Source organism: Pseudophryne corroboree, chromosome 3, assembly GCF_028390025.1.
Source record: "Pseudophryne corroboree isolate aPseCor3 chromosome 3, aPseCor3.hap2, whole genome shotgun sequence".
NCBI classification, from domain to species: Eukaryota; Metazoa; Chordata; class Amphibia; order Anura; family Myobatrachidae; genus Pseudophryne; species Pseudophryne corroboree.
The window spans coordinates 4949213-4963560 of NC_086446.1; the positions used below are offsets into that span (position 1 = coordinate 4949213).

The 14348-nt window shown below is 45.3% G+C and overlaps 2 protein-coding genes across 3 annotated transcripts in view; both read left to right on the forward strand.

The window, feature by feature from the left end:
• LOC135054516 (gastrula zinc finger protein XlCGF26.1-like) overlaps nucleotides 1–13915 on the forward strand; it is a 93546-nt gene extending 79631 nt beyond the window's left edge. Inside the window, exon 8 of the mRNA XM_063957644.1 lies at nucleotides 13177–13915. Within this exon, the coding sequence (XP_063813714.1) occupies nucleotides 13177–13709 (533 nt within the window). The 3' untranslated portion in view covers nucleotides 13710–13915. The remainder of the gene's footprint in view (nucleotides 1–13176) is intronic.
• LOC135054513 (oocyte zinc finger protein XlCOF29-like) lies at nucleotides 979–12982 on the forward strand. 2 transcript variants are annotated; one of them, XM_063957640.1, is made up of 8 exons: nucleotides 979–1083; nucleotides 4171–4309; nucleotides 4790–4981; nucleotides 7812–7890; nucleotides 8009–8106; nucleotides 8246–8354; nucleotides 12252–12356; nucleotides 12898–12982. In XM_063957640.1, the coding sequence occupies exons 2-7, from the start codon at nucleotides 4238–4240 to the stop codon at nucleotides 12344–12346; spliced, it is 645 nt and encodes a 214-aa protein (XP_063813710.1). In that variant the 5' UTR covers nucleotides 979–1083; nucleotides 4171–4237; the 3' UTR covers nucleotides 12347–12356; nucleotides 12898–12982. The 2 variants fall into 2 exon arrangements, with proteins under 2 accessions (XP_063813710.1, XP_063813711.1); XM_063957641.1 differs by lacking the exon at nucleotides 12898–12982 and having other exon boundaries at nucleotides 12248–12351.
• Nucleotides 13916–14348: the final 433 nt, after the last annotated feature.

A 14348-nucleotide genomic window follows, 5' to 3' on the forward strand; every position in this document is an offset into this window, starting at 1 on the left:
GTAACACATGGAGCACAGTGACACAGGACAGTAACACACAGTAGGGTACAGCGGCACAGATCTATAGGTGCATACGCACTGGGCGTTTTTGCCCAGTGTGTATGCAGATGATGTAAGAATCGCTGGACGGAAAAATCGCACAGTCCATACACACTGAGCGATTTTCACGGGGATGAACCACTATCAATAGTAAAAGACGGTGGAAAGTGGTTCACTCGGCCGGTAAAACAGGTCAACCGGCGGCAGCGGCCAGCGATGTTGTGGGAGCGTGCATCAGCACTCACCGCTCATCACCCGGACATACACACTAGGTGATTTTGCGCTCACAGGACAGGAACACACTGGGGGCACAGCACAGTAACACACAGGGGTGAAGAGGAAAGTAACACATAAGGGGCATAGGACAGTAACACACAGAGGGACACAGGACAGTAGTACACAGGCATAGGACAGTAACACAGGGGGACAAAGTGGCACAGGACAGTAACACACAGGGGGCACAGGACAGTAACACAGGGGGCACAGGACAGTAACGTACAGGGGGCACAGGACAGTAACACAGGGGGCACAGGTGCAATGAGCACATGACACAGACAGAACAGGGGTATCACTGCCTGTCAGGGGACATCACCAGCTGTACACAATGTAGCTGGCTGCACAGTGCCACCATAGGCCTCCCAGCATACACACACTATGGGGACACTCACTACCATGGTAACAGGAAGTCTGGTCACTAAGGGGTTACCATGCAGAGCAGTCACCGCGGGGGAGGGGGGTCCTGCACTCATATACCTCCCCCTATATCACTAATCATCCCCCACACACACACAGATGGGAACCCCAGGCCGGAGTCCTCTGCAGCGGTACACCTCCGGAGCCCGGGACACGCCACTTCCGCTCTGTGCGTTCCACCCTACTTCCGCGTTACCGCACACTTCCGGTCCGTGCGGTCCACCACTAATTCATCCTGTGCGTTCCACTCCACTTCCGCGTGTCACCTTACATCCGTCCTAATCCCCGCTCCCTGTGCTCCACGAAAGCATCCCGGTCTCTAGGTGGGAAGGAGCAGAGAGGAGACATCAGGTAATGATGCTATATATTATTATTATACAGGAGGAGCAGCCTGTGGTGTCCTGTTGTTATTATTATTATACAGGAGGAGAAGCCTGTGGTGTCCTGTTGTTATTATTATTATACAGGCGGAGCAGTCTGTGGTGTCCTGTTCTTATTATTATACAGGGGGAGCAGGCTGTGGTGTATTATTATTATTATTCAGGAGGAGCAGCATGTGGTGTACTGGTATTATTATTATTATTATTATTATTATTATTATTATATAGGGGAGCAGCCTGTAGTATCCTGTTGTTGTTGTTGTTATTATTATTATTATTATTATTATTATTATTATTATTATAATTATACAGGAGAGCAGCCTGTGGTGTCCTGTTGTTATTATTATTATTATTACTATTATTATTATTATTTTTATACAGGAGGAGCAGCCTGTGGTGTCCTGTTGTTATTATTATTATACAGGCGGAGCAGTCTGTGGTGTCCTGTTCTTATTATTATACAGGGGGAGCAGGCTGTGGTGTATTATTATTATTATTCAGGAGGAGCAGCATGTGGTGTACTGGTATTATTAGTATTATTATTATATAGGGGGAGCAGCCTGTAGTATCCTGTTGTTGTTGTTGTTATTATTATTATTATACAGGAGAGCAGCCTGTGGTGTCCTGTTATTATTATTATTACTATTATTATTATTATTATTATTATTATTTTTATACAGGAGGAGCAGCCTGTGGTGTCCTGTTGTTGTTGTTGTTGTTGTTGTTGTTGTTGTTGTTATTATTATTATACAGGAGAGCAGCCTGTGGTGTCCTGTTGTTATTATTATTATTATTATTATTATTATTATACAGAGGGAGCAGCCTGTGGTTTCTTGTTATTATTATTGTACAGAAAGAGCAGCCTGTGGTGTCCTGTTGTTGTTGTTGTTGTTGTTGTTGTTGATAATAATAATAATAATAATAATAATAATAATAATAATATTATTATAATAATAATAATAATAATAATAATACAGGAGGAGCAGGCTGTGGTGTCCTATTATTATTATTATTATACAGGAGGAGCAGCCTATGGTGTTCTGTTGTTGTTATTATTATTATACAGGAGAAGCAGCATGTGGTGTACTATTATTATTATTATTATTATACAGGGGGAGCAGCCTGTGGTGTCCTGTTGTTATTATTATTATTATTATTATTATTATTATTATTATTCACAGGGAGCAGCCTGTGGTATCTTATCATTATACAGGAGGAGCAGCATGTGGTGTCCTGTTATTATTATTATTATTATTATTATTCACAGGGAGCAGCCTGTGGTATCTTATCATTATACAAGAGGAGCAGCCTGTGGTGTCCTGTTATTATTATTATTATTATTATTATTATTCACAGGGAGCAGCCTGTGGTATCTTATCATTATACAGGAGGAGAAGCCTGTGGTGTCCTGTTGTTGTTGTTGTTATTATTATTATTATTATTATTATTATTATACAGGAGAGCAGCCTGTGGTGTCCTGTTATTATTATTATTATTATTATTATTATTATTATACAGAGAGAGCAGCCTGTGGTTTCTTGTTATTATTATTGTACAGAAAGAGCAGCCTGTGGTGTCCTGTTGTTGTTGTTGTTAATAATAATAATAATAATAATAATAATAATATTATTATAATTAGAATAATACAGGAGGAGCAGGCTGTGGTGTCCTATTATTATTATTATTATACAGGAGGAGCAGCCTGTGGTGTTCTGTTGTTATTATTATTATTATACAGGGGGAGCAGCCTGTGGTGTCCTGTTATTATTATTATTATTATTATTATTATTCACAGGGAGCAGCCTGTGGTATCTTATCATTATACAGGAGGAGCAGCATGTGGTGTCCTGTTGTTATTATTATTATTATTATTATTATTATTATATAGGAGGAGAAGCCTGTGGTGTCCTGTTGTTGTTATTATTATACAGGGGGAGCAGCCTGTGTTGTCCTGTTGTTGTTGTTATTATTATTATTATTATACAGGGGGAGCAGCCTGTGGTGTCCTGTTGTTATTATTATACAGTGGGAGCAGCCTGTGGTGTCATGTTGTTATTATTATTATACAGGAGGAGCAGCCTGTGGTGGTGGTGGTGGTGGTATTATTATTATTATTATTATACAGGAGGAGCAGCCTGTGGTGTCCTGTTGTTGTTATTATTATTATTGGCCCTCATTCCGAGTTTATCGCTAGCTGCTTTCGTTTGCTGTGCAGCGATTAGGTAAAAAAGCGGCACTTCTGCGCATGCGTATGGGGCGCAGTGCGCACGCGCGACGTGCTTTCACAAAAGCCGATGCAGTTTCACACAAGGTCTAGCAATGCTTTTCAGTCGCACTGCTGTCCGTTGAGTGATTCACAGGAATGGGGCGTTTCTGGGTGGCAGCTGACCGTTTTCAGGGAGTGTGCTAAAAAACGTAGGCGTCAGATAAAAATGCAGGAGTGGTTGGGGAAACGGGGGAAGTGGCTGTCCAAATGCAGGGCGTGTTTGTGACGTCAAAACAGGAACTAAACAGTCTGAAGTGATCGCAAGGTAGGAGAAACTGCACAATCTTTTTTTTGTAACTGCGCTGCGATCCTTTCGTTCGCACTTCTGCTAAGCTAAGATACACTCCCAGAGCTAGCGAGCGATCAACTCGGAATGAGGGCCTTTATTATTATTATTATTATTATTATACAGGGGGAGCATCCTGTGGTGCTCTGTTATTATTATTATTATTATTATTACACATTACACATGGGGAGCGGCCTATAGAACTGTTACGTATATTCTAATGGGTCCTACACACTTGGCAACCTGCCGCCGAGCTGCCTGACGGCCGATACGTTGGGGGTTGGGGGGGGAGGGGGGTGACAACTCGGCTCCATAGCAGTGCATGCTAATTTGGATGATATTGTCCATATTGGCTTGCATGTATAAGCGACCCAGCACCAATGATGTACACTGACCGGGGCTCTATTGCTGGGGGTAAAAAGGATACTTACTGGTCTTTCAGTGTTACATATCTGACTATATGTGTTCCCTGTGATGTGTATCATGCTTATTCCCAAACACTCCAGATGTGAGGAACCAGACTCGTTATTACATCACACATTCTATATTCTCACTGATTAACGGAAAATAGACATGGACAGGAGTCACAGGACTGAAAGGATAATAAATATCACCCTGGAGATCATCTACCTGCTGACTGGGGAGGTGAGAGGACCTGGGAGTGTCATAGGGACATCACTTATATCTACAGTAATAATACAGGGACATGACTGGGGAGGTGAGGGGATCTGGGAACATCACAGTGACATCACTTATATCTAGTAATAATACAGGGACATGACTGGGGAGGTGAGGGGATCTGGCAGTGTCATGGTGACATCACTTATATCTATAGTAATAATACAAGGACATGACTGGGGAGGTGAGGGGATCTGATAATGTCACAGTGACATCACTTATCTATAGTAATAATACAGGGACATGACTGTGGAGGTGATGGGGTCTGAGAGGGTCACAGTGACATCACTTATATCCATAGTAATAATACAGGGACATGACTGGGGAGGTAAGGGTATCTGGGAGCGTTACAGTGACGTTACTTATATCTATAGTAATAATACAGGGACATGACTGGGGTGGTGAGGGGATCTTGAAGATATGTTTGGTGTTTCCCCCAATACACAGGATTACACAATAGTGAGGACGACATCTGGTGAGTTTGAGACACCCAGCAGCTGTTCTCGTGTGTCAGAAGGACTGAGCAGGACCCAGAGCCCCATCCCAGTGCCTCCACCTCACTCACTGACACATGAGAGACACAGTGACCAGAAGATCCTGAAACTCACCCACAAGATCATTCAGCTGCTGACTGGAGAGGTGACTGCTGTGAATGGGGCATTATACAGTAAAACCAGGGGATGTGTATGGGTGATGATTGGAGAGGTGACTGCTGGGAATGGGACATTATACAGTAACACCAGGGGATGTGTCTCGGTGATGACTGTAGCGGTGACTGCTGGGAATGGGACATTATACACTGACACCAGGGGATGTGTCTGGGTGATGACTGGAGAGGTGACTGCTGGGAATAGTACATTATACAGTAACGCTAGGGGACGTGTCTGGGTAGTGACCGGAGAGGTAACTGCTGGGAATGGGACATTTTACAGTAACACCAGGGGATGTGTCTGGTTGATGACTGGAGAGGTGACTGCTGGGAATGGAACATTATACAGTAACACCAGGGGATGTGTCTGGGTGATGACTGGAGAGGTGACTGCTGGGAATGGGACATTATACAGTAACACCAGGGGATGTGTCTGGGTGATGACTGGAGAGGTAACTGCTGGGAATGGGACATTTTACAGTAACACCAGGGGATGTGTCTGGTTGATGACTGGAGAGGTGACTGCTGGGAATGGGACATTATACAGTAACACCAGGGGATGTGTCTGGGTGATGACTGGAGAAGTGACTGCTGGGAATGGGACATTATACAGTAACACCAGGGGATGTGTCTGGGTGATGACTGGAGAGGTAACTGCTGGAAATGGGACATTATACAGTAACACCATGGGATGTGTCTGGGTGATGACTGGAGAGGTGACTGCTGGGAATGGAACATTATACAGTAACACCAGGGGACGTGTCTGGTTGATGACTGGAGAGGTGACTGCCGGGAATGGGACATGATACACTGACACCAGGGGATGTGTCTGGTTGATGGCTGGAGAGGTGACTGCTGGGAATGGGACATTATACAGTAACACCAGGGGACGTGTCTGGGTGATGACTGGAGAGGTGACTGCTGGGAATGGGATATTCTACAGTGACACCAGGGGATGTGTCTGGGTGGTGACTGGAAAGGTGACTGCTGGGAATGGGACATTATACAGTAACACCAGGGGATGTGTCTGGGTGATGACTGGAGAGATGACTGCTGGGAATGGGACATTATACAGTAACACCAGGGGACGTGTCTGGTTGATGACTGGAGAGGTGACTGCTGGGAATGGGACATTGTACAGTGACACCAGGGGAGGTGTCTGGGTGGTGACTGGAGAGGTGACTGCTGGGAATGGAACATTATACAGTAACACCAGGGGATGTGTCTGGGTGATGACTGGAGAGGTGACTGCTGGGAATGGGACATTATACAGTAACACCAGGGGACGTGTCTGGGTGGTGACTGGAAAGGTGACTGCTGGGAATGGGACATTATAGAGTAACACCAGGGGATGTGTCTCGGTGATGACTGTAGAGGTGACTGCTGGGAATGGGACATTATACACTGACACCAGGGGATGTGTCTGGGTGATGACTGGAGAGGTGACTGCTGGGAATAGTACATTATACAGTAACGCTAGGGGACGTGTCTGGGTAGTGACCGGAGAGGTGACTGCTGGGAATGGGACATTATACAGTAACACCAGGGGATGTGTCTGGTTGATGACTGGAGAGGTAACCGCTGGGAATGGGGCATTATATAGTAACACCAGGGGACGTGTCTGGGTGATGACTGGAGAGGTAACTGCCGGGAATGGGACATTATACAGTAACACCAGGGGATGTGTCTGGTTGATGGCTGGAGAGGTGACTGCTGAGAATGAGACATTATACAGTAACACCAGGGGACGTGTCTGGGTGGTGAGTGGAAAGGTGACTGCTGGGAATGGGACATTATACAGTAACACCAAGGGACGTGTCTGGGAGATGACTGGAGAGATGACTGCTGGAAATGGGACATTATACAGTAACACCAGGGGATGTGTCTGGTTGATGACTGAAGAGGTGACTACCGGGAATGGGACATTATACAGTAACACCAGGGGATGTGTCTCGGTGATGACTGTAGAGGTGACTGCTGGGAATGGGACATTATACACTGACACCAGGGAATGTGTCTGGGTGATGACTGGAGAGGTGACTGCTGGGAATAGTACATTATACAGTAACACCAGGGGGTGTGTCTGGTTGATGACTGGAGAGGTGACTACCGGGAATGGGACATTATACAGTAACACCAGGGGATGTGTCTGGTTGATGGCTGGAGAGGTGACTGCTGGGAATGGGACATTATACAGTAACACCAGGGGACGTGTCTGGGTGATGCCTGGAGAGGTGACTGCTGGGAATGGGATATTCTACAGTGACACCAGTGGATGTGTCTGGGTGGTGACTGGAAAGGTGACTGATGGAAATGGAACATTATACAGTAACACCAGGGGATGTGTCTGGGTGATGACTGGAGAGGTGACTGCTGGGAATGGGACATTATACAGTAACACCAGGGGACGTGTCTGGTTGATGACTGGAGAGGTGACTGCTGGGAATGGGACATTATACAGTGACACCATGGGACGTGTCTGGGTGATGATTGGAGAGGTGACTGCTGGGAATGGGACATTATACAGTGACACCATGGGACGTGTCTGGGTGATGACTGGAGAGGTGACTGCTGGGAATGGGACATTATACAGTAACACCAGGGGATGTGTCTGGGTGATGACTGGAGAGGTGACTGCTGGGAATGGGAAATTATACAGTAACACCAGGGGACGTGTCTGGGTGATGACTGGAGAGGTGACTGCTGGGAATGGGACATTATACAGTAACACCAGGGGATGTGTCTGGGTGATGACTGTATCACTGTGTGTGTCAGGTTCCTATAAGGTGTTAGGATGTCACTGTCTATGTCTCCATGCAGGAGATGGAGTATATAGAGGAACACAGGGGTCTGTACAAGGACGTGATGATGGAGAATTACCGACCCCTCACATCACTGGGTAAGAGGAGATTGTCATGTATTGTACAGGGAAGAGCAGGTATGGGGGCCCCTATATACACACATCATCTGATAATCACATATATACACTGTACTCAGTCACTGTGTGTCTCCTACAGATGGGCCCAGTAACAGAGATACCACAGAGAGATGTCCCCGTCCTCTGTATTCCCAGGATTGTACAGAGGAGAATCACAGGATCCCACAGGAGGATCAGGTAGGTGGGATTTAGGGTCTCCCCAATATACCAAAGTGACTGTCACTATATGATCTGTAGAGAAGCTGTGTCTTATACACTGATATTATACTGTTTACTCTCAATCAATTCAGACTTTATTATTTTATTGTTTCTTTAGGGAGCAGATCTGACCGATATTAAGGTAGAAGATACAGGGGAAGAAGAGACGTATGTGAGGGGTGATCAGCAGTGTAAGGAGGAGGAGATCCCTACAGATATCAGCGCAGGTGAGTAATAATCACTTATTACAGAAGAGTCACATATTGTCCTTGTCAGTCACCGCTACAGGCTCTTGTCCTCTCCTCCGTACAAACTATTGATGCAAATGCATCTGCTCATGGAGGAAGTCAGGAGCCATCAGCCCCTATTATACTCCTCCTCTCCCCCTCACATCATGTCACTGTGTGTTACCAGCCCAGAGATCTGACCAGTCTCCTCCCACACTCTCTGGTGTATCTCATACATCAGGAGCCATCAGCCCCTATTATACTCCTGCTCTCCCCTCACATCATGTCACTGTGTGTTACCAGCCCAGAGATCTGACCAGTCTCCTCCCCACACTCTCTGGTGTATCTCATACATCAGGAGCCATCAGCCCCTATTATACTCCTGCTCTCCCCTCACATCATGTCACTGTGTGTTACCAGCCCAGAGATCTGACCAGTCTCCTCCCCACTCTCTCTGGTGTATCTCATACATCAGGAGCCATCAGCCCCTATTATACTCCTGCTCTCCCCTCACATCATGTCACTGTGTGTTACCAGCCCAGAGATCTGACCAGTCTCCTCCCCACACTCTCTGGTGTATCTTATACATCAGGAGACATCAGCCCCTATTATACTCCTGCTCTCCCCTTCACATCATGTCACTGTGTGTTACCAGCCCAGAGATCTGACCAGTCTCCTCCCCACACTCTCTGGTGTATCTCATACATCAGGAGCCATCAGCCCCTATTATACTCCTGCTCTCCCCTCACATCATGTCACTGTGTGTTACCAGCCCAGAGATCTGACCAGTCTCCTCCCCACTCTCTCTGGTGTTTCTCATACATCAGGAGCCATCAGCCCCTATTATACTCCTGCTCTCCCCTCACATCATGTCACTGTGTGTTACCAGCCCAGAGATCTGACCAGTCTCCTCCCCACACTCTCTGGTGTATCTCATACATCAGGAGACATCAGCCCCTATTATACTCCTGCTCTCCCCTTCACATCATGTCACTGTGTGTTACCAGCCCAGAGATCTGACCAGTCTCCTCCCCACACTCTCTGGTGTATCTCATACATCAGGAGCCATCAGTCCCTATTATACTCCTGCTCTCCCCTCACATCATGTCACTGTGTGTTACCAGCCCAGAGATCTGACCAGTCTCCTCCCCACTCTCTCTGGTGTATCTCATACATCAGGAGCCATCAGCCCCTATTATACTCTTGCTCTCCCCTCACATCATGTCACTGTGTGTTACCAGCCCAGAGAGCTGACCAGTCTCCTCCCCACACTCTCTGGTGTATCTCATACATCAGGAGCCATCAGCCCCTATTATACTCCTGCTCTCCCCTCACATCATGTCACTGTGTGTTACCAGCCCAGAGAGCTGACCAGTCTCCTCCCCACACTCTCTGGTGTATCTCATACATCAGGAGTCATCAGCCCCTATTATACTCCTGCTCTCCCCCTCACATCATGTCACTGTGTGTTACCAGCCCAGAGAGCTGACCAGTCTCCTCCCCACACTCTCTGGTGTATCTCATACATCAGGAGTCATCAGCCCCTATTAAATATAGTATTTTTATGTAAATGTTGTATTTTATTAAAAACAGGAACATATTCGAAGTAAAATACAATTTTTAAATACAATATGAAAATAGTGTAACAGGGTCAGGGGAACATAAACCATCTCCTAGAAACATAGAATTTGACGGCAGATAAGAACCACTTGGCCCATTTAGCCGGCCCCTTTTCCTGGGGTAGACGGCAGTGTGCAGCAGCTGAGAGATCACATAAGTCTGTTTGGTGCAACTGGTCTTAACCATGGTGGTCATTCCGAGTTGTTCGCTCGTTGCCGATTTTCGCTATGCTGCGATTATCCGCTAACTGCGTATGCGCAAGGTTCGCAGAGCGCATGCGCTTAGTTATTTTACACAAAAGTTAGGTATTTTACTCACACCATTACAAAGTTTTTTCATCGCTCTGCTGATCGTAGTGTGATTGACAGGAAATGGGTGTTTCTGGGCGGAAACTGGCCGTTTTATGGGAGTGTGCGGAAAAACGCAGGCGTTCGAGTTCTAAAACGCGGGAGTGTCTGGAGAAATGGGGGAGTGGCTGGGCGAACGCTGGTTGTGTTTGTGACGTCAAACCAGGAACGAAAAGGACTGAGCTGGTCGCAATGGCTGAGTAAGCCTGGAGCTACTCAGAAACTGCGGGGTAATCGTTACGAGAAAATTAGCTAAGCTTTCGTTCGCAATTCTGCTATGCTAAGATACACTCCCAGTAGGCGGCGGCTTAGCGTGTGCAATGCTGCTAAAATCAGCTAGCGAGCAAACAACTCGGAATCACCCCCCATAGCCTAAATGGATTGAGAACCCGCCCTCTCTTTTCACATCCAACCCCAGGACCCCTTATCCAGCTTTTGTTTAAGCCAAAAGCGCTCAGAAGAATCAATACAGCATTCCTGGGGTTTTAAATTACACATGTAAGAAACCTGGGGCAAATATCTCTGCCTTCCAGCACTATTCCAATGATCTTGTCACAATATATAAAATGTGCTTTCAATAAAAACATAAAGACATTCTTGTTACAGTCAGCGACGGTTCTCTATCCAAGGAGGGCAGAATTCACAGTGGTTTATGGGGCTGTGACCCTTGTACACCCCAGGTTGAGACTTGTAGAACTCTCCAGCAGGTCTACTAGCCTATAATAGCCACTTTTCCCTTTAGGCGCTATATGCCTACCGGTACTGGGATGCCACCAGGACTTACACCACGGGAGGTATTACAACCTCAACCCGGAATGACCTGAAACAAAACCGGCACGGAGAGATCACAGAACAGCACTGAAAGAATAGAGCATAGATAAGCAAGGGAAAGGGACGGCAAACAATGGAGGCCTGATTGGAACGGAGGAGCAAGAAAAATAAAAATTGATGAGGTGGAGAGGAAGGAGAAATAACGGAGACAATAACACAAAATACCCCAAATCTGGGGAAGTCACCTCCGGTTAGGGAGGAGAAGTAACTTCTACTGGGCACTGGTGCACAAGTGAATAATTGAGGAATAGGCCAAGGAGAGCAATAAATAAAATACAAAAACAGCACAACCGACTATGGTGCTGAAGCTAGGCTATATACAGGAACACAGTCTATAGGGAGATACAGACAGAACAGAGTGAGTTTTCCACAGACTAGGACAGGGCTAAGAGACAAGGGCTTCCCCGACCAGTGACTATAACCAGCAAAGAGTAAGAGGCAGAGAACACCTAAATATGAGATAGGAGCCAATGAAAGAACAGCACAGCCAACCTCCCTAAAATTAGAAACCTTCTTTATGTAACACAGAGACTTTGTGGTGAGCTACTCCTTCCTAGCCTGAATCAGTAATGGAGAGCATCATGAACTGACCCAGTGGCAAGCAAAAATTGTAGAGGGTTATAATGAACCCCTCCTTGTTTGATAATGGCTTCTGGACTTTACCACCGTATCTAGGCAATAACCACTCTGAGATGTGCCAGCTGTAAATTGGGAAGTGCCATACCTTCCTTATTTCTAGTCCTGCACATCGTCTTAAATCTTATATGAGCTTGTTTATCACCCCACACCAAGGAAGTAATATATCTATTTATTTGTTTAAAGATATGGGTGTGTAGAAATATCATGGACTGTGGGAACACATATGAAAACATTGGATGACCATTTTTCAAGGTTCACTCTACCCATAGTTGACAATAGCAATATCTTTCAAACATGAGACCTGTCTTCAAGGAAAGTCAATCTGGGGTTGTATGTTCAGTTGAAAATAATCTGCTGTGTTATGAACAATTTCAATACCCAAATATCGAAATTGAGTAACCCATCTCAGAGGAAAGTGCATATGATCTTCATCCATGTTTGTTGTATTGTATCCAGCTAGACTACGCATGGTGGCATCTGAGCATTGAGACATCTAGAGAAGCGGCATCCTGGCTGGAGCACAGGTGGCAAGCTTGGGCGAATGCACCAGAATGACTGGAGTTAGGTAAAAGCCCCTATTAGACTCCTCCCTCACCAGTAGCCGTGGTATGGGCTGGGGGAAACTCACCAGCCACATCCGGGAGGTTAAAACATATTCAGATAGCAGTAATTAGCCAGTCCATTGGTCGGGAGTGATAATTGATGACATTGGATGGGTGTTACCCTCTTTTACACTGTGGCCCGGGATTGCTGATTTGTACTTCTGGGGAAAGTTTTTCCTACTTCCCTGAGGTCTGCTGGGAATTGGCTTGACCACTTGGAACCATTTAGGAATCTTCGGTGCCCCTGGCTAAATTCTACTAAAACAAAGAATAACCTTGTGGATAAACTAAAGTAAAAACTGGGAGACAGGCCGGTGTGAGTTGCAGTCCACGTGCTGGATTGTACCATACTGTATATATTTTTATCTACTGATATCATTGTATTGATGCCAGTTAATATTCTATATATTACTCCAACATCTGCTGATTTAATGGCAATTTCGGGGACATTATAATCTAGCTGTGGCAAACATTTAGATTTTAATATATGTATTTTATTCCCAGGAGACGGATGTAAGAGCCGGAGTGCCTCAGAGGAGTTTCTCATTTTATTTCCAGATGGTGAAATAGAGGATAAAAACATCACCCAAGATTCTCCAGCAGGAAACCATATTGCCCCAGTTATACACCCATCACATCACCATGAAAATATATCATCTGATCCTTCTGATCATGGGGAATGTTCTCCTAGTGACTCTGATATTAGTGCTTCCATTACAGTTTTTACAGCAGACACAGTGTTTCTCTCTACTATAGATGCCAAATGTTTAGCTCATCAGCCAGGTGAGAGGCCATTTCCATGTTCTGAGTGTGGGAAATGTTTTACAAAGAAATCATCTCTTGTTGCACATCAGAGATATCACACAGGTGAGAAGCCATTTCCATGTTCTGAGTGTGGGAAATGTTTTACAAAGAAATCATCTCTTGTTACACATCAGAGATATCACACAGGTGAGAACCCATTTCCATGTCCTGAGTGTGGGAAATGTTTTACACTGAACTCGCATCTTGTTAGACATCAAAGGTATCACACAGGTGAGAAACCATTTCCATGTTCTGAGTGTGGGAAATGTTTTACACACAAATCAACTCTTATTACACATCAGAGATATCACACAGGTGAGAAACCGTTTCCGTGTTCTGAGTGTGGGAAATGTTTTACACTGAACTCACATCTTGTTAGACATCAGAGATATCACACAGGGGAGAAGCCATTTCCATGTCCTGAGTGTTTGAAATGTTTTACACAGAAATCACATCTTGCCAGACATCAGAGAAAACACAAAGGTGAAAAGTCATTTACATGCCATGAGTAAGTGGAGTTACTCAGGTGGTACTTGCAAGTGAGAATATTCTAGCCTTAGAAATAACCCCAGTAAGAATATAATTTCTCCTGTCACAGGCTATTTATTGACCTAATTATTTTAATAATACAAAAAACATCACAATGAAACCATAAAATCTATAAAATATGCATAGTGAATTACAGAAAAAACATGTTATATTAAAATATTCCACATAATCTGGTGCTGCTGTTGTTATTACTGTTTGGCGGTGTGGAGATTACTGTGTGGCGGTGTGGTGATTACTGTATGGTGATGTGATTACTGTATGGCGGTGTGGTGAATACTGTGTGGCGGTGTAGTGATTACTGTATGGCGGTGTGGTGAATACTGTGTGGCGGTGTAGTGATTACTGTATGGTGGTGTAGTGATTACTGTATGGCGGTGTAGTGATTACTGTATGGCGGTGTGGTGATTACTGTATGGCGGTGTAGTGATTACTGTATGGTGGTGTAGTGATTACTGTATCCAGTGTGATTATTGTATGGCGGTGTAGTGATTACTGTATGGCGGTGTGGTGATTACTGCATGGCGGTGTGGTGATTACTGTATGGCGGTGTGATTACTGTGTGGCGGTGGGGGGATTACTATATGGCGGTGTAGTGATTACTG